Source organism: Oryctolagus cuniculus, chromosome 6 (assembly GCF_051225735.1).
Source record: "Oryctolagus cuniculus isolate XC-2025 breed Fujian yellow rabbit chromosome 6, ASM5122573v1, whole genome shotgun sequence".
Classification (NCBI taxonomy): Eukaryota; Metazoa; Chordata; class Mammalia; order Lagomorpha; family Leporidae; genus Oryctolagus; species Oryctolagus cuniculus.
Genome location: NC_142872.1, coordinates 148,472,298 through 148,493,182, shown reverse-complemented (window position 1 = coordinate 148,493,182; position 20,885 = coordinate 148,472,298). Strand labels below are relative to the sequence as shown.

Sequence of the window (20,885 nt, the reverse complement as noted above, 5' to 3'; positions counted from 1 at the left end):
TATAATTCACATTTACTATTAATGCCAAGAACACTAGAATTTAACATTTAGCTGCTTTGAGGGTCATGCACTGCTTAATCAGTAACACTTCACATTTATAATTTTCTTGAAGCAGTCATTAGAAAGATAAATGTACATCAAGCTAGCATGTACCAATGCCATCTCACTAGTCAAAGTGATCAATTTCAGTTCACAATTGATCATAGTGATAGGACTAAGAGTCAAAGGGATCACATAAACAAGACTAGTGCCTGCTAATACTAACTGATGGAATTAAAAAGGAGAGAAAGATCCAACGTGGGAAGCAGGATACAGAGCAGACGCATAGAATGGCAGATGTCCTATACAGTACTCTGGTCTCAGAATCAGCCTTTAAGGCATTTGGACCTGGCTGAGGAGCCCATGAGAGTATTTTAGGTGTGGAAAGCCAAGACACTCTGGCAAAACAAAACAAAACAAAACAACAAAAAACAAAACCCTAAATGAAAGATCTCTGTGAGTGAGATCCCAGTAGAAAGAACGGGTCACAAAGAAGGAGGTACCTTTCTCTGAAGGGACGAGAGAACTTCCACTTTGACTATGACCTTGTCTAAATAAAATCGGAGGTGGCAAACTCAAAAGGCTTCCATAGCCTTGGCAACGCATGACAAGAACCTAGGGTGATTACTGACACCATAAACAAGAGTGTCAATTGTTTAAAAGTCAACAACAGGAGTCACTGTGTACTTACTCCCCATGTAGGATCTCTGTCCTTAATGTGTTGTCCAATGTGAAGTAATGCTATAACTAGTACTGAAACAGTATTTTAGACTTTGTCTTTCTGTGTGTGTGCAAACTGTTGAAATCTTTACTTAATATATACTAAAACAATCTTCTGTATATAAAGATACTTGAAAATGAATCTTGATGTGAATGGAATGGGAGAGGGAGAGGGAGATGGGAGGGTTGTAGGTAGGAGGGAAGTTATTGGGGGTGGGGGAAGCCACTGTAATCCAAAAGCTGTACTTTAGAAATTTATATTTATTAAATAAAAATTAAAAAAAGAAAGATAAGTGTTTGAACTATCATTTATCAAGCAGTACAAACCACTGGTTTAAAAAAATATGTCTGTGAACGCTGTAGTAGCACCATGTGTTTGGTACCAATGCATTATGGAGAAATGTGTTAATTACAAACTTACTTTTGAGGAGTCTCTCCATATGGGATTTGAGTGTAGTCATTACAGATAAATGGGGGTTTGCTTGACAAAGAAAGGGAAAGAAGTTGTACAAGATAATGAGAACAGAAAATATGATTGAAAGATATTTTGAAAAGGAGATCAATGTATAATTGGAATCTGATTTTTGCGGTGGTATGATGGGGCCGGTGTTGTGGTGTAGTGGGTAAGGCCACCGTCTGCAGTGCTGGCATCACATATGGGCACTGGTTAAAGTCCTGGCTGCTCTACTTCTGATCCAGCTCTCTGTTATGGCCTGGGAAAGCATTGGAAGATGGCCGAAGTCCTTGGGTCCCTGCACCCACGTGGGAGACCTGGAAGAAGCTCCTGGCTCCTGGCTTTTGGCTTTGGATCGGCGCAGCTCTGGCCGTTGTCAACTGGGGTGTGACCCAGGGGATGCAAGACCTCTCTCTCTCTCTTTCTGCCTCTCCTTCTCTCTGTGTAATTCAGACTTTCAAATAAATAAATAAATCTTTGAAAAGTGATTTTTGAGGTGGTAAGAGATAGATGAGCACTTGATTACAGAATATTTCACTTTTCAGCTAATAGTATTCCAATAAAGTTCTTTTTTTAAGGATTTATTTGAAAGGCAGAGTTACAGGGATGGAGGCAGGGAGAATTAGAGAGAGAGAGAGAGAGAGAGAGAGAGAGAATCTATCTTCTATCCATTGGTTCACTTCACAAATGGCTGTAATGGTCAGGGTTAGCCCAGGCTGAAGGCAGGAGACAGGAGCTCCATCTGGATCCATTGGTGGCAAGGTTCCAAACACCAGTGCCACCCTCTGTGCTTTCCCAGATGCAGTATTTTGGAACTGGATCAGAAGCTGAACAACCAGGACCAGCACCACTGGACCTCTGATAGGGCATCCTGGGTCACAGGTGGCTTCTTAACCTGCTACTGTGCCACAGCACTGGCCATTAAACTGTCTTTAAAATTAAAAAGAGGAGCTGCTGCTGTGTTGTAGTGGGTAAAGCTGCTTCCTGTAGTGCTGGCATCCCATATGGGCTCTGGTTCGAGTCTTGGCTGCTTCACTTCCGATCCAGCTCTCTGCTATGGCCTAGGAAAGTAGTAGAAGATGGCCCAAGTCCTTGGGCCCCTGCACCCATGTGGGAGACCCAGAAGAAGCTTCTGGTTCCTTGCTTCAGATTAGCGAGTCTCTGGTTGTTGCGGCCAATTGGGGAGTGAACCAGCAGATGGAAGACCTCTCTCTCTGTCTCTACCTCTCCTTCTCTCTCTGTGTACTTTCAAATAAATAAATGAATAAAACTTTTTCAAAAAATTAAATTTAAAAAAAGAAAAAGATATATTTTTAAAGATAGAGGGAGAATCTTTCATGGCTGGTTAGTTCCCCCAAATTCCCTCAACAACCAAGGTTGGTCAAAGCCAAAGGTTGGAGCCCAGAACTCAGTCAGGGTCTCCCACATGGAAGACAGGGACCAAAATGCTTAGGCCGTCACCTGCTATCTCCCAGTGTTCACAAAGACATGAAGTTGGAATTGAAAGCATAGCCAGGACTTGAACAAAAATACTCTGATATAGGGCAAGAGCATCCCAAAGTGACATCTTAACTTCTGTGCAGAATGTCCACCTTATTGAAGATTTCTGAATATATGTTCATCTGGAATAAAAACCTGTAATTTTGTTTTCTTATGGTTCATGTTGGTTTCATTGACTTAGTCCAGAGATATTTTCTCTTTTTGAATTTTATAGAAAAATTAAAGAAGAGTTGATGCTCTTTTAAAAAAGCTTGATAAAATTCACCTGGAAAGCATGGTCCTGGGCTTTTCTTTATTGGTTGACTTTTGAATACTAAGTCAGTCTCCTTATTTGTTATTGGTCCATTCTTGTGTCTCACTTGCTATATTTATTTTCTGGTTTGATGATTTTTAAGCGATATACTTCATCTTACATAAAGCTGGCATTAAAATTCTTACAGCTATCATAGTCTATTTAAGTTGATAAAAACTTCAGCTGAATGTGAAAGCTCTAACCTTTTACTCTCTACATACTTCCCATTATTTATGTCAGAGTTTATTTCACTTTACATTGTGTATCCATTGACAAGTTTCTAATATTTAATTATTTAATATTTAATAATATTTAATATTATTTAATAATAATACTTTTTCTTAGTAATCATTATAATTTCAAGTATGTTAAATTCATTAAACAGAAGACATAGATCTTCAGATGTAGTAATGGAGAAATAGGATGTGCTTATTAGATAATTAGTAAATGAAAGGTATACTTTGACTAGTTTACTTGGAATAAAACTGGTGTTGAAATGTGTTGTAAGTTTTGACCCTGAGCACTATGAATGCTTTCATCATCTGAGCTTTACTTAAATCAGTAGGAAGTCTCAGCTCAGCAATTCCTTGTTCTCAATCTCTTTTTTTTTTTTTTTTTTTTACTGTGTATCAGATTATTTGATCAATGAAAATTTCAAGATCAGGGAGTATATGAAGGCCAATGTATTTCTCTCTAGTCCTCTGATTTCAGTGTGTCTATGGGGACAGCTGAGTTTCTGGCAGCAGCTAAGGCTATTCTGGGACTTGGACTTCACGTTTCCAGCCTCTTTGGGGGTACTTTTATTCCTGGTCTTTCTACTTTTCTGTTGTCTCTTCAGATTAAGGGTTGTAGTGTTTGTAAACTCTGGATTATTCTTGCTTATTTTCTTTCTGTTTTTGTACCACAAATCCATTTTAGGGTCTTCTTTCTAGTTTTAATAATGTTCTGAATTTTTTTCTGTTTATTGTAAAAACCTAATTGTTTCGCATTTACTTAGTTAGAAACTGTTTGTGAAAGCTTGATTCCGGATAATTTCCTAGTAGCAGTTAGAAAATATTTGAAAATACAATGAATAATTAATGTTGACATAATCTCTATTTTTATTCCACAATCTTTGTTTATAGATATGGCCACTTTGCGTCTCATTATCTTTCTCTTGGTGAAGACATCCCTTGCATCCTTTGTAATGATATACATAGCTTTCTCAAATGAACTTGTGCCAACAACACTCAGGTAATGAAAGAAATTGAAAATGGTCCAATTTGATATACTGAATGATGTTGGAAGTTTCCAAGAACTTAAATGAGTAAAATAAAATTCACTTTAAGTTGTATTTCAAAAGATGTTTACAAATAAATGATTGGCATTTGAGCTGTCCTTGGCAGAATTCCATATATAAAAATATATGTATAAAAGTAAAAAAAATTAAAGATTTATTTATTCATTTGATAGACAGAATGAGAGAGAGAGAGAGAGAGGGAGAAAGAGAGAGGGAGGGAGAGAGAAAGAGAGAGAGGGAAAAGAAGAGGGAGAGAAAGAGATTTTTACCTACTGGTTCACTCTGCAAATGGTCCCAGTGGTCTGGCTGGGGCGGGCTGAAGCCGGGAATGAGATTAATCTTGGTCTCCCACCTAGCTGCAGGGGCTCAATCCCTTGGACCATCCTCTGGTGCTTTCCAAGGCACAGTAGCAGGGAAGTGAGTCAGAAATGGAACATCCAGGAATCAAATTGGCACCTATTTAGGATATTGGCATATGAAGTGGTGGCTTACCCCTCTGCACCACAATGCCTGACCCTTCATTATATAGGCAGAATTTTTTAGTGGACCAAATTTTTCTGCAACATTTTCCCAACTCTGTCTATGTTATAGTAGTTTTAAACTTGTTAGTCACACAGAGATTTCGGGGTAGAGTTGTATGCAATACTAGTCATAATGTCATCATATCTTTGTCTTTATTAGTGTGTAACATGTTGTTTTTGCCAATGAAAGTGTCCTGAGATATTTGGCAGAATTTATAGACAACATGGAAAAATAAATATGGAAAATACTTATTTTAATTTTTGCTTTGGGTGTGGATATTTTTGAATTTCATGCTTAATTATTTATTTTGCTGTAGATATTTAATTTAATTTTCCTATTAACACTGCACAATTTAAGTTAACCATGACAAAATCCATCTGTCACTCTTACTAAATATCCATGCTCTTGGAAGACAAAAGTCTTGTTATCAGTTGCGACTTCGTGCTTCTCCATTTATGTGAGGGAAAGAAATCTCCTATAGAATACCCTTTTATATGTATTGGGAGATTCTATTCCCTTAAAGAACACACAGAAACACGGTCATCAATATGAAAGAAGGTAAAGGAAGGAAACCTCACAGCAAAAGATCACAGGAAGTTCAAAACATATATTGGAAAATATCTTTGGGAAATGGCAGGGCAAAGTTACTACTTACCAATAGTCACATTGAACGTTAATGGCCTGAACTGTCCAGTTAAAAGACACAGATTGGCTGATTGGGTTAAGGAACAAAACCCATCTATTTGCTGCTTACAAGAAACACATCTTTCCAACAAAGATGCATACAGACTGAAAGTAAAAGGCTGGAAAAAGATATATCAAGCCAAAGAAATGAAAAAAGAGTGGGCGTAGCCATCTTAATATCAGACAACATAAACTTTACCACAAAAACCGTTAAGAGAGACAAAGAGGGACACTACATAATGATTAAGGGATCAATTCAACAGGAAGATATAACAATTATCAATGTATATGCACCTAACTACAGGGCACTGGTTCATTTAAAAGATATGTTAAGGGACTTAAAGGGAGACTTAGACTCCAATACAATAGTACTGGGGGACTTCAACACTCCACTCTCAGAAATAGGCAGATCAACCGGAAAGAAGTTCAACAAGGATACAGTAGATTTAAATGACACTATAGCCCAAATGGATCTAACAGATATCTACAGAACTTTTCATCCTACACATAAAGCATTTACATTCTTCTCAGCAGTACATGAAACCTTCTCTAGGATTGACCACATACTAGGCCATAAGGCAAGTCTCAGCAAATTTAAAAGAATTAGAATCATACCATGCAGCTTCTCAGACCACAGCGGAATGAAGGTGGAAATTAGCAACTCAGGAATCCCTAGAGCATATGCAAACACATGGAGATTGAACAACATGCTCCTGAATGAACACTGGGTCATAGAAGAAATCAAAAGAGAAATCAAAAACTTTCTGGAAGTAAATGAGGATAACAGCACAACATACCAAAACTTATGGGACGCAGCAAAAGCAGTGTTAAGAGGAAAGTTTATATCAATAGGTGCCTACATCAAGAAATTGGAAAGGCACCAAATAAATGAGCTTTCAATTCATCTCAAGGATCTAGAAAAAAATGCAGCAAACCAGACCCAAATCTAGTAGGAGAAGAGAAATAATTAAAATCAGAGAAGAAATCAATAGGATTGAATCGAAAAAAAAAAAAATTACAAAAAAATCAGCCAAATGAAGAGCTGGTTTTTTGAAAAAATAAACAAAATTTTCACCCCATTGGCCCAACTAACTAAAAAAAAAGAAGAGAAAAGACCCAAATCAATAAAATCAGAGATGAAAAAGGAAACATAACAACAGATACCACAGAAATAAAAAGAATCATCAGAAATTACTACAAGGACTTGTATGCCAGCAAACAGGGAAACCTATCAGAAATGGATAGATTCCCGGACACATGCAACCTACCTAAATTGAACCAGGAAGAAACAGAACACCTAAACAGACCCATAACTGAGTCAGAAATTGAAACAGTAATAAAGGCCCTCCCAACAAAGCAAAGCCCAGGACCAGATGGATTCACTGTTGAATTCTACCAGACATTTAAAGAAGAACTGGCCGGTGCTGCGGCTCAATAGGCTAACCCTCCACCTTGCGGTGCCGGCACACCGGGTTGTCGTCCGGTTCAGGGCACTGGATTCTGTCCCGGTTGCCCCTTTTCCAGTCCAGCTTTCTGCTGCGGCCCAGGAGTGCAGTTGAGGATGGCACAAGTGCTTGGGCCCTGCACCCGCATGGGAGACCAGGAGAAGCACCTGGCTCCCAGTGCACTGGCCGCAGCGCGCTGGCCATGGCGGCCATTGGAGTGTGGACCAACGGTAAAGGAAGACATTTCTCTCTGTCTCTCTCTCTCTCTCACTGTCAACTCTGCCTGTCAAAAATAAAAAAAATAAAAAAAGAACTAACTACAATACTTCTCAAACTATTCAGAACAATCGAAAAAGAGGGAATCCTCCCAAATTATTTCTTTCAAGCCAGCATCACCTTAATCCCTAAGCCAGAAAAAGATGCAGCATTGAAAGAAAACTGCAGACCAATATCCCTGATGAACATAGATGCAAAAATCCTCAATAAAATTCTTGCCAATAGAATACAACAACACATCAGAAAATTCATCCATCCAGACCAGATGGGATTTATCCCTGGTATGCAGGGATGGTTCAATGTTCGCAAAACAATCAATGTGATACATCACATTAACAGACTGCAGAAGAAAAACCATATGATTATCTCAATAGATGCAGAGAAAGCATTCGATTAAATTCAATACCCTCTCATGATGAAAACTCTAAGCAAACTGGGTATAGAAGGAACATTCCTCAATACAATCAAATCGATTTATGAAAAATCCAAGGCCAGCATCCTATTGAATGGGGAAAAGTTGGAAGCATTTCCACTGAGATCTGGTACCAGACAGGGATGCCCACTCTCACCACTGCTATTCAATATAGTTCTGGAAGTCTTAGCCAGAGCCATCAGGCAAGAAAAAGAAATTAAAGGAATACAAATTGGGAAGGAAGAAGTCAAACTATCCCTTTTTGTAGATGATATGATTCTTTATTTAGGGGATCCAAAGAACTCTATGAAGAGACTATTGAAACTCACAGAAGAGTTTGCAAAGTAGCAGGATATAATATCAATGCACAAAAATCAACAGCCTTTGTATACACAAGCAATGCCATGGCTGAGAAAGAACTGCTAAGATCAATCCCATTCACAATAGCTACAAAAACAACCAAATACCTTAAAATAAACTTAACTAAGGATGTTAAAGACCTCTTCGATGAGAATTACAAAATCTTAAAGAAAGATATAGAAGAGGATACCAAAAAATGGAAAAATCTTCCATGCTCATGGATTGGAAGAATCAACATCATCAAAATGTCCATTCTCCCAAAAGCGATTTATAGATTGAATGCGATACCAATCAAGATACCAAAGACATTCTTCTCAGATCTAGAAAAAATGATGCTGAAATTCATATGGAGATGCAGAAGACCTTGAATAGCTAAAGCAATCTTGTACAACAAAAACAAAGCCAGAGGCATCACAATGCCAGATTTCAGAACATTCTACAGGGCAGTTGTAATCAAAACAGCATGTACTGGTACAGAAACAGATGGATAGACCAATGGAACAGAATAGAAACACCAGAAATCAATCCAAACATCTACAGCCAACTTATATTTGGTCAAGGATCCAAAACCAATCCCTGGAGTAAGGACAGTCTATTCAATAAATGTTGCTGGGAAAACTGGATTTCTATGTGCAGACGCATGAAGCAAGACCCTTACCTTACACCTTACACAAAAATCCACTCAACATGGATTAAAGACCTAAATCTATGACCTGACACCATCAAATTATTGGAGAACATTGGAGAAACCTTGCAAGATATTGGCACTCGCAAAGACTTCTTGAAAAAGACCCCGGAGGCACAGAAGTCAAAGCCAAAATTAACTATTGGGATTGCATCAAATTGAGAAGTTTCTGTACTGCAAAAGAAACAGTCAAGAAAGTGAATAGGCAACTGACAGAATGGGAAAAAAATATTTGCAAACTATGCTACAGATAAAGGATTAATAACCAGAATCTACAATGAGATCATGAAACTCCACAACAAACAAACAATTCACTTGAGAGATGGACCAAGGACCTCAGTAAACATTTTTCAAGACAAAATCCAAATGGCCAACAGGTACATGAAAAAATGCTCAAGATAACTAGCAATCAGGGAAATACAATTCAAAACCACAATGAGGTTTCTACCTCTCCCCAGTTAGAATGGCTCACATATAGAAATCTACCAACAACAGATGCTGGCGAAGATGTGGGGAAAAAGGGACACTAACCCACTGTTGGTGGAAATGCAAACTAGTTAAGCCTCCATGGAAGTCAGTCTGGAGATTCCTCAGCAACCTGAATATAATCCTACCATACAACCCAGCCATACCACTCCTTGGAATTTACCCAAAGGAAATTAAACTGGCAAACATACAAGCTGTCTGCACCTTAATGTTTATTGCAGCTCAATTCACAAGTGCTAAGACCTGGAACCAACTCAAATGCCCATCAAAAGTAGACTGGATAAAGAAATTATGGGACATGTATTCTATAGAATACTATACAGCAGTCAAAAACAACAAAACCCAGTCATTTGCAACAAGATGGAGGAATTTGGAAAACATCATGCTGAGTGAATTAAGCCAGTCCCAAAGGGACAAATATCATATGTTCTCCCTGATCGGTGATAACTAACCAAGCACCAAAGAGGAAACCTGTTGAAGTGAAATGGACACTGTGAGAAACAGTGACTTGATCAGCCCTGGTCCTGACTGTTGATGTACAATTTAACACTTTATCCCTTTTAGTATTATTTTTGTTCTAGTACTATTGGCTGAACTCTGTGATTAACACACAATTATTCTTACGTGTTTAAATTTAACTGAAAAGTGATCTCTGTTAAATATGAGTGTGAATAAGAGAGGGAGGAGTGTACAATTTGGGACATACTCAATCGGGATTGCCCCAAATGGTGGAGTTAGAAATGTGTGAGGGGACTCCAATACAATCCCATCAAGGTGGCATGTACCAATGCCATCTCACTAGTCAAAGTAATCAATTTCAGTTCACAATTCATCACACTGATAGGTCTAAGAGTCAAAGGCATCACACAAACAAGACTAGTGTCTGCTAATACTAGCTGATAGAATAAAAAAGGGAGAGAACCATCCAACATGGGAAGTGGGATACACAGCAGACTCATAGAATGGCAGATGTCCTAAACAGCACTCTGGCCTCAGAATCAGCCCTTAAGGCATTCGGATCTAGCTGAGGAGCCCATGAAAGTATTTTAGGTATGGAAAGCCAAGACACTCTGAAAAAAAAAAAAAAAAGAGGACCTAAATGAAAGATCTGCAAGTGAGATCCCAGTAGAAAGAACGGTGCCATCAAAGAAGGAGGTACCTTTCTCTGAAGGGACGAGAGAACTTCCACTTTGACTATGGCTTTGTCTAAATAAGATCGAAGTCAACGAACTCAAAAGGCTTGCACAGCCTTGGAAACTCATGCCTAAAGCCTAGGGAGATTTCTGACACCATAAACAAGGGTGTCAATTTGTTAAGTCAACAACAGGAGTCACTGTGTACTTACTCCTCATGTGGGATCTCTATCCTTAATGTGTTGTCCAATGTAAATTAATGCTATAACTAGTACTGAAACAGTATTTTAGACTTTGTCTTTCTGTGTGGGTGCAAACTGTTGAAATCTTTACTTAATATATACTAAAATAATCTTCTGTATATAAAGATACTTGAAAATGAATCTTGATGTGAATGGAATGGGAGAGGGAGCAGGAGATGGGAGGGGTGCGAGTGAAAGGGAAGTTATGGGGGGGGAAGCCAATGTAATCCATAAACTGTACTTTGGAAAATTATATTTACTAAATAAAGTTTAAAAAAAAAGAACACACAATAGTTTCATTTCTTTACAGAGAATTTCTGAAATATCTATCATGTTGTATGTTAACAATCAGTAGACAAAAGATGGTGACATACATAAAGAATTGGATTTGCATGAAAAAATAGCTTTAAATGCTACTTTATTTAAATATGATTGAAATATAAACAGCCATGTAGGTTTAATGTCTATAACCATATGAGTTTTGGGTTAATGATACACCAGTAGAAACATCACCACCACTAGGCCACAAATATCCATCATCTCCCAAAATTTCCTCTTGTCCCATTGTTATTACTGTTTGTTATTATTGTCTGTGGTAAGAACACTCAATATAAAATTAACCCTCTAATAAACTTTAATTATACAGAAGTTAACTATAGACATTTTTCTGTTTAGTAGATACCAGAACTTGTTTCTCTATTGTAACTGAAATTTTGTACCTTTTCATCATCATCTCCAATTTCCCCCCTGAACTCGAGCCCTAGATCATCCTGTGTATAATTCTGAGTGACTTTATGGGTTTTGGTCACTCTTTAAGGCTCTATTTTCTCTTCTACAAAATAAAGACCATAATATATGTTGACATATTTTACGGATTTTTATAAAAATTAAATGAGAAAAAAACATTTAAAGTTTCTTTTTTAAAGATCTTATTTGGAAGGATGCATTGGGGTAGGGGAGAGAGAGAGAGAGAGATCTTTCACCTGCTGGTTCACTCCCAAAATGGGCGCAACAGACAGGGCTGGGTCAGGCCAAACTATTAGAGAGCCATCTGGGTCTCCCACATGGGTGGCAGGGGTCTGATTTTTCTGGGCCATCTTCCACTACCTCCTTAGGCGAATAAGCAGGGCATTGGATGGGAATGGGAGCATCGGGGACTTAACCCAGGACTCTGATGTGGGATGCCAGATCTCAAGTGACAGTTTAAACTGCTGTGAACACTGCTGGCCTCGTGAAATGGCTGCTTTATACTATTTTCTCTGGAGAAGTGATATATTAGGATAACATGAACTATTAATCGTATTGTAATAGTTGATATTAGAATAAACAATGAGCATTCATATATGTTTAGGGTTGCTAAAAGAAGGAAGGAGGGAGGAAAGCAGGAAGGAAGAGAGGGTAGGCAGAAGGGATTAGAAATTATTTAATTTTAAACTTCACATAGATAACTTCTTTATCATAAATGAATAAATATAGAAATATTTCAAGCTGCTTACTCATATTAACTGTTATTCATTGCTTATCTGGAATTCAAATTTAATTTGTTATCTTGTATTTTATCAAGTAACTCCAACAATGTGCTATGTTATCTTTGAGTGGATTTGTGTCTTCTCCATTTTACAAATGAGAAAATTGAACATGACATGTGGGCTGACATCCTGTATAAAATAAAGGACATCACTTTGAACTCCTTATAGAGTTGCTAAGGAAATAGCAAAATTATGTATAACATGAAGACTGCATGATATGGGATTTGTTAGCAAGTATGTTGTATATGTAATGTACATGAATTAAAACTTGAAAGACTTGAACTCATAAGCTCAAATATTTCAAGAAATGTTTTCTCTCTTTGAAGGTTAACTCTACAGAGCATTTTTAATCTTACTACCAGATCAGCCGCAATATTTTCTGCTTTAGTACTTGCAACAAGAAGTTACTTTGTGCACCTTCCTATGATTCTCTTTGGGATCTTCCCTATAGCAGCCTCCATATGTGTCTACTTTCTTCCAGAGACCTTCAATCTTCCACTTCCCGACACTATTGAAGACATGGAGAAAAGGTAAGATCCCTTGTAGCCCTTTTCCATGAAACAAGGCTGTGGAATTACGACATCATTTAGCAGAATATGAAGACTGCTACAAACTCTAACCTCATGAAACTGAATAATAGAATATCCTGGTTAATTTTTGCTTGTCTCTTATGTAGTAATACATGGAGTTATTTTATAAGATATGTATCTATGAAATCACTTTGTTTACAATTTTATATTTATTGTATGAAATACATATATAATAAATATACGTATAAATTATTCCTATTATATATACAATTTTATAATTTATAAAATGATTACATATAATTATTCAATAAACTATTTGAATTATGATTAATGAGGATCAGGATTTTTTTTGTGAGTGCTAGCCAATGAAATTAGGATATGTATTTGGAGTCCAAAATATTTGAAACCAAATCTTTTATGTTTCCCCATTTAACAATGAATTTAAACACCATGTATTAAGTATTACCATTGCAATTGATTACTCAATTTTAATCTTTGCTAAATATTTATTATATAGTTTTTAAAAATTATTTGAAAGAAAACTTTGATTAATATGTAATACCTTGCAAATTTTTAAAGGACACCTATACATCTCATAAACCTGTCTACCTGGCAACTAGCCTTTCCACTCGCTTATCTTTTTTTGTGTTTGGAACATCCCAACTCCGTTCCTCCACTAATATTGTAAACTATAGTCACCCCATTGTTCTATGGAACTCCAGAACTTGTAATTTCAATCTGTCTGTGTTTGGGTACTTGTCAACTAAGCTCCTTTTTTCTTCCTTCCCACCCTTTCTTGATGATAGTAATCACTATTCTAAATTCACCTTGACCTTGTGAAATGTTAACTTCCATATATGAGACAGAACACAAGATATTTGTCTAGCTTATTTCACTTAGCATAATGAAGTCCAGTTCCATTTCTTTTGCTGCAAATATCAGGATTTCATTTTTAATGATTGAATACTATCCCATGGTGTGTATGTATACCACATTTTCTTTATCTGTTCTTCCATCAATAGATTGGCTATTATGAATAGTGCAGATGTCTCCTTCATACACTGATTTCATTTCCTTTGGATGTCTATCCTAACGTGGGACAGATTCTCATATGATAGATCTATGTTTAGTTTTTGAGAAATTTCTTTTCTGTTATTCATGGTGGTTGAACCGATTTGGATTGCCACATAGATTTGCACAAGACAATAATTGTAAAAGGAATACCCTAGTTATTTACAAATGTGAATAAATGTCTGTATCTAACTAAATTTAGATGATTAGGTCTGTGAAAATATCTGAACCATCAAAGTTTTGCTATGGTGTTTTAATCATGGGTGTTCTAAAAGCCAATAAATATATAGGAAAATATGGCTTATTTATTTATTTGAAAGTCAGAGTTACAGAGAGAGAGGGAGAGACAGGGAGAGGGGTCTTCCATCTACTGATTCAGTCCTCAAATGGCCGCAATGGCCAATGCTAAGCCTGGATGAAACCAGGCGGCAGGAGCTTCATGCAGATCTCCCACGTGGGTGCAAGGGTGCAAGCTCTTGGGCCATCTTCTGCTATTTTCCCAGGTCACTTACAGGGAGCTGGATAGGAAATGAAGCAGCCAGGACATGAACCAGCACCCACATGGGATGCTGGCATCACAGGCAACTGCTGTAACTGCTATGCCACAATGCAGGCCCTATATGCAGGAAAATTTTACAGGTTTATGAACAAGTGATCTGCTTTCTGAATCATCAAATGGAATTATTGAATTGAGAACTCTGAGGAAAAGCTAATAAATATTTCTTTATGGGTTAGAAAGAATTCATGGTTTTCTGTGTTACATCACATTAATGTACTAAAGAACAAAATCCATATGGTTATCTCAAAAGATGCAGTGAAAGCATTTGGTAAAATACAGCATCCTTTCATGATGAAAACTTTAAGCAAGTTGGATATAGAAGAAACACTCCCAAAGTCAATCAAGGCAATGTATGACAATCTCACATCAGTATCTTATTGAATGGGGAAAAGTTGGAAGAATCCCCATTAAGATCTGGAACCCTACCAGGATGCCCATTCTCACCGTTGCTATTCAATATAGTTCTGGAAGTTTTAGCCAGAGCAATTAGGCAAGAAAAAGAAATTAAAGGGATACAAATTGGAAAGGAGGAAGTTGAAGTATTCCTATTTGCAAAAATATGATTCCAAGTGTACGGGGCCCAAAAGACACCACTAAGAGACTTTTGGAATTCATAAAAGATTTGGTAAAGTGGCAGGATATAAAATTAACACAAAAAAAACAATAGCCTTTGTATAGACAGACAATGCCATGGCTGAGAAAGAACTTCTAAGACGAATCCCATTCAAAGTAGCTACAAAAAGATTAAGTACCTTGGAATAAATTTAACCAAGGATGTCAAAGTTCTCTAAAGTGAAAATTACAAAACATTAAAGGAAGAAATTGAAGATAACAGAAAGTAATGGGAAAATCTTCCATGTTCTTGGATTGGAAGAATTGATATCACCAAAATGTCAATAACACCCAAAGCAGTTTACAGATTCATTTTAATCCCAATGAAAAAAACCAAAAGCTTTTTTCTCAGACTTAGAAAAAAAAAGATAATAAAATTCTTATGGAAACACAAGAGATCCTGAATAGATAAAGCCATCTTAAACCATGAAAACAAAGCTAGAGGCACCACAGTATCATATTTGAAGACATATTACAGGGAAGTTATAATTAAAGCAGTCAGATACTGGCACAAAAATAGACATATATACCAATGGAACAGAGTAGAAATCCCAGAAATTAATCCACACAGCTACAACTAACTAATCTTTGACAAAGGAACTACAATCAGTCCCTGGAGAAATGGCAATCTGCAACAGATGGTGCTGAGAAAATTGGATCTATGCATAGAGCAGTATGAAGGAAGACCCTTACCTTGTAACTTATACAAAAATCAGCTCTAAATGGTTCAAGAATATACATCTATGACCTGATTCCATGAAATTACTAGATGAAAACATTGTGGAAACTGCAAGACATTTGAATAGGCTAAGAGTTCTTGGAAAAGATCCCAGAAGCACAGGCAAAACAAAGCAAAAATAGACAAATAGGGTCACATCAAATTAAGAAGTTTCTGCACTGCAGAAGAAACTCTCAATACAGTGAAGAAGCAAGTGACAGAATTGTAGAAGATATTTGCAATTTATGCATTTGATAAAGGATTAATATCCAGGATCTATAAGGAGCTCAAGAAACTCAACAAGAACCAAACAATCCCATGAATAGAACATGAATAGGCATTTTTCAAAGGATGAAATTCAAATGGCCAATAGACACATGAAAAAATGGAAAGGATCAATACCCTCCAAAAAGTGCAAATCAAAATGACAATGCAGTTCACCTCACCCCAGTTTGAATTGATATAATCAAAAAATCAAAAACAATAAATTCTGGCAAAGATATGGTGTAAAAGGTACCCTAAAACACTTTTGGTAGGAATGTAAAGTAGTACACCTGTTAGGGAAGACAGGATAAAGATTCCTCAGAAATCTGAAAACAATTTAACATACGACCCAGTCATCCCACTCTTGGGAATTTACCCAAAGGAAATGAAGCCCTGTTACAAAAGTGTTATCTGTACCACCCATGTTTATTGCAGCTCGATTCACAATAGCTAAGATATGGAGTCAACTCCATATCAACTCAAACATCCATCAATTGATGACTTAAGAAAGTATCATGTATATACACTATGAGATACTACTCAGCAATAAAAAACATGAAATCCTGTCTTTTGCAACAAAATGGATACAACAGGAAGCCACTATGCCTAGTGATACATGCCAGGCCCCCCAAAATATCACATATTTTCTCTGATTTGTGGTAACTAATGTACAGAGAACAAAAAAGTCATGTATATGAGCAAAAAATTGCATTTTGAGATTTGATCATTGTCTTCAGAACTTGTCCATATTCTTGAGGAATAATGGCTTTGCTACTTGCTAATCATTGAATTCTTCCTTTAGTGGAGAATTAAGCTTGTGATTATAAAATAAACTGAAAGTATGTCATTGTAAAAATTTAAAGAAAAATAAGGAAGAAAGGTAGGGTGGGCATATCGTTATTCTCTTAAATCCGTATACATGAAATATATCAAAATTTTCACATTATATATGTAATATTTTTTAAAAAAGAATGAATGAGTTTTGGGACAATATTGTAAAACATTGTTGCCAAAACCTGTACTTGGGTCAGTGTGGATACTTGACTAAATCCACATAAGTAACTCCATTTAAGTTTAAAGAATATTCTGCTAATAGAGGCTGATTCTGACATTACCCCAAAGAAATATTCCAGCATCACTTAAAAAATCTATCCTTTACAAAATTGCATATTTTGTATGCCATCTCACCTTTCCCATATAAACCTTCAAATTTTCATTCTAAAAAATTGATATTCCAAATATAGTGAAAGAAAATTGCATCTATAAAAGATGTAAAGAAACTAATTAAGCTACTAACATTGCAAAACTTCTTATTCATTCAATCAATGCCAATACATATATCTCACATCTTTCCCTATGATAAAACATATATGCAGGTATGGGCAACAAATGTATTATTGCTATCTCCAAATGCTCAATCTCTTTCCAGAAATTTTTACTTTATCCTTAGCTTGCTTAGAACATTGAGACAAGATGAATAAATTTATTTGGCAGTTATGTTCTCACTTTACAATTCTTGTGGCTGACCTTTGAAGACTGATGCAAATTCAGCATAGGCAAGTAGTTTAGTTTTATCTAATGAAAAGTATAAAGAGAACTACTTCATTAGTATGCTTTAAAGAAGAAATTTCTGTCCAAAATGACACTTTAGAAAATGCTGAGTTCATGGCTGAAGCTTACTAAAGGGAGAACAGGTAGCATGTCAACTGATCACTGCAATAGTTTTAACTTTCAATCAGTTTTCACCTCAAGATGAAATCAATGCTTCCTTTACCACAATATTTTCTGTTATGTAATAGATATCCCTATAGAGTCAAAATAATACTTTTTTAGGTATGCAGAAAGGAAGAACATTAGCACATAATTCAATGTAAAAAATCCATACCTGCTTTTAAATCAGCGTGCCAATTAGGCACAATTGGGATTTCAAAGTATCCATATAGGTCATCTTTAAAAGGGGAAAGCTAATTCAGTGCTACTTCCATTTGAAGATGCTTAAAAGTATAAATGCCTGTATTTCATTGTTTTTTTTATTGCTGTATAGTATTCTACAGAGTGCATATCCCATAATTTCCTTAATGTGTTGTACAATGTGAATTAATGCTATAACTAGTATTCAAACAGTATTTTATACTTTGTGTTTCTGTGTGGGTGCAAACTGTTGAAATCTTTACTTAATATATACTAAAATGATCTTCTGTATATAAAGAGAATTGAAAATGAATCTTGATGTGAATGGGATGGGAGAGGGAGCAAGAGATGGGAGGATTGTGGGTGGGAGGGAAGTTATGGGGGGGAAAAAGCCATTGTAATCCAAAAGCTGTACTTTGGAAATTTATACTTATTAAATATAAATTAAAAAAAGCAAAAAAGTATTAATGCATGTATAAGAGAGGTATGAACCATAGTGAAATGAATCTTAATGTTCTCATGTAACTCCAGATCCATTATGTCTGCTCACTTGTTTATCTTTTGTTTCTTTTATTTCAGGGACAGGTTTAGGAACAAGGGCACAAGAGAAAAACAGAGAAAGGTTTTCTTGGAAACTACTGAGTGCTAAGAAGATCAAGTACATCTGTAGAGCGGAAGAGCTAGATAAACTTTTGCATAATTTCAAACAATACACTGCTTAATTCATTGTGTGATTGTGCCACAATTTATTTATCCCTTTTCCTGTCCACGTACACTTGTACTATTCAGAATAAAGTTGATGTTGGGAGTGAGTGTTTTGTATGACGGTTAAGACATCTATATTCCACATTGGAGTTCCTGGCATTGGCTCCTGACTCCAGTTTTCTGGCAATGTATAGCTTGGGAAGTAGTAAGTGATGGCTCAGCATGGGTTATGGCCATCCACGTGGAAGACTTGGATTAGTCCCAGAGTCTGGCGTTAGCACTAGCCCAACACAGCCTCACCTTTTGCAGGCATTTTAAAAGTACACCTGTGGATGGGACCCTCTCTCTCTCTCTCTCTCTCTCTCTGTCTCACTCTCTGTCTGTCTCTCTCACCCTCCTTCTTTCTGTATCTCACTTGCTCTGCCTCCGAAAAAAATAAATTAAAACATTTTTGAAGTTTAAAGTGACAAATACACTAATTACATTGTGTTGATATTTCCCCAATATATACATAAATTGAAGCATCATATTGTTGTTGATTAACAGATACCAATATTCTGTGTCAATAAAAATAAGAAGCTATGTCTTGTACACATGATATGAGTAAATCTTAATACCCAACTTGACTCTCACTGGGATTAAACATGACAATAGGTCTGATCTGATTTCATCATCATTTAAAAAATCATCTATTATTTTTCACTTTATGTTTCTGTGTGGGAGCAAACTGTTGAAATCTTTACTTAATGTATACTAAACTGATCTTCTGTATATTAAGAGAATCGAAAATGAATCTTGATGTGAATGGAAGGGGAGAGGGAGTGGGAGAGGGGAGGGTTGTGGGTGGGAGGGACGGTATGGGGGGGAAGCCATTGTAATCCATAAGCCGTACTTTGGAAATTTATATTCATTAAATAAAAGTTAAAAAAAGAAATCAAGCACAAACTGCATAGTTTCATTTATATGAAGTCTTAGAATAACAGAAGATATAGAAATTATGTCAGTGATTTACTAGGGGGAAAGGAGTAATGGATTTATTACAAGGGCACAAAAATGTTTTGTGATGTTGCAGTTTTAACTACCTTTTTATATATTTCAAATCTTGATTAGGATAATATATACATTTTTCAAAACATAAGCTTTTTACTTAAATTTTATTTTATTTTGCATATTTTATTATAGATGGTAAGTTGATTTATGGCCTTAAACAACTCATTTTGCTCATATTGAGAACTTGTAGAAATTACCTAATTTAACTGTATCTTAATTTGCTGTTCAAAAATGTGTATAATAATCACATATCTGAAAGAGCTATAATGCAATAAAACATGCAAAATATTAGACTAGAGAAAATGGCAAAATCTATAAAAATGTAAATGATTACACTTTTATCTTTACATTAATACTCTTATAATCATAGATTGATTTACAATGTCCATAAAGAGGATATTTGCTTGGAAAGGAATTATGAAGTTACCTGTTTCTACTGACTAATTTTATCCACACTGAAAATGAGTTAAAATACATCAAGTAGTGTTTTGAAACTGCGAAGCAGGAAAGTGAGCATCACTTGCCTAGCGGCACTGAATGCTGTTCCCCATGGCCTGCGAAGTAGGATGCCATCATCAAGCATCTGTGCTTCAATAAGTTTTAGACACTTTGAAGCATGGGAATGTGGGTCATGATTGGAATTAGTAAGCCTTGTAAGGAGTGACCTCCCAAAGCCCTTCCCCATATCATGTAGCCACTGCTCTAGTCTTCATTTGCAGGATATACAGGAGTAAGTTTTTCAGAGAGACCAAATTTTGCTAATCCAGGTACAAAGACATACAATGTCATGTTTCTCCAAAAATAAAGAGTTTCAGTGGAAGTTTACCTACTGCATTTTGCGTCATTTGTATTGTAGCACTAATTTACACTCATAATTCTCCTTAGGAAGGGTAGATGACAGACATCCTGTCACTCTTATCAGAAAATTGGCATGAAGCACTCCTGAAAAATTAGAGGAGGCCTTACTTTAAAAAACTGATCTCAGAAAATTCTCTATACAGACACATCATTTTCTTGGTAATTAGCTTATTTTTCTTGTACTGTTCATTTTCTATCATGGTCTTATAATCGTTCTGTTAATTTTTAAAAAGACATTTATGTTTTTTGAAAAACAGAGTCACTGACAGAGGGAGGGAGAGACAGAGAGGAATTTCTTTCATCTGCTGGTTCACTCTCCTAATGGCCACATCGGCCAGAGCTGAGTGGATCCCAAGCCAGGAGCCAGAAGCTTCTTCCGGGTCTCCCACGTGGGTGCAGGGGTCCAAGCACTTGGGCCATCTTCCACGCTTTCCCAGACCATAAGCTGAGATCAGAAGAGAAGCAGCTGGGACAGGAATCAGCACCCATATGAGGTGCTGGAGCCACAGGCGGAGGCTTAACCTACTATGCCACAGCATCGCCTCCTTT

The 20,885-nt window shown here is 36.5% G+C and overlaps 1 protein-coding gene across 1 annotated transcript in view; it reads left to right on the top strand.

Annotated features, from left to right (window-relative positions):
* The window catches only part of LOC100349650 (solute carrier family 22 member 22), a 33,666-nt gene extending 14,293 nt beyond the window's left edge, over positions 1–19,373 (top strand). Inside the window, exons 9-11 of the mRNA XM_008255868.5 lie at positions 4,130–4,238; positions 12,385–12,588; positions 18,303–19,373. Of these exons, the coding sequence (XP_008254090.2) occupies positions 4,130–4,238; positions 12,385–12,588; positions 18,303–18,372 (383 nt within the window). The 3' untranslated portion in view covers positions 18,373–19,373. The remainder of the gene's footprint in view (positions 1–4,129; positions 4,239–12,384; positions 12,589–18,302) is intronic.
* The last annotated feature ends 1,512 nt before the right edge of the window (positions 19,374–20,885 follow it).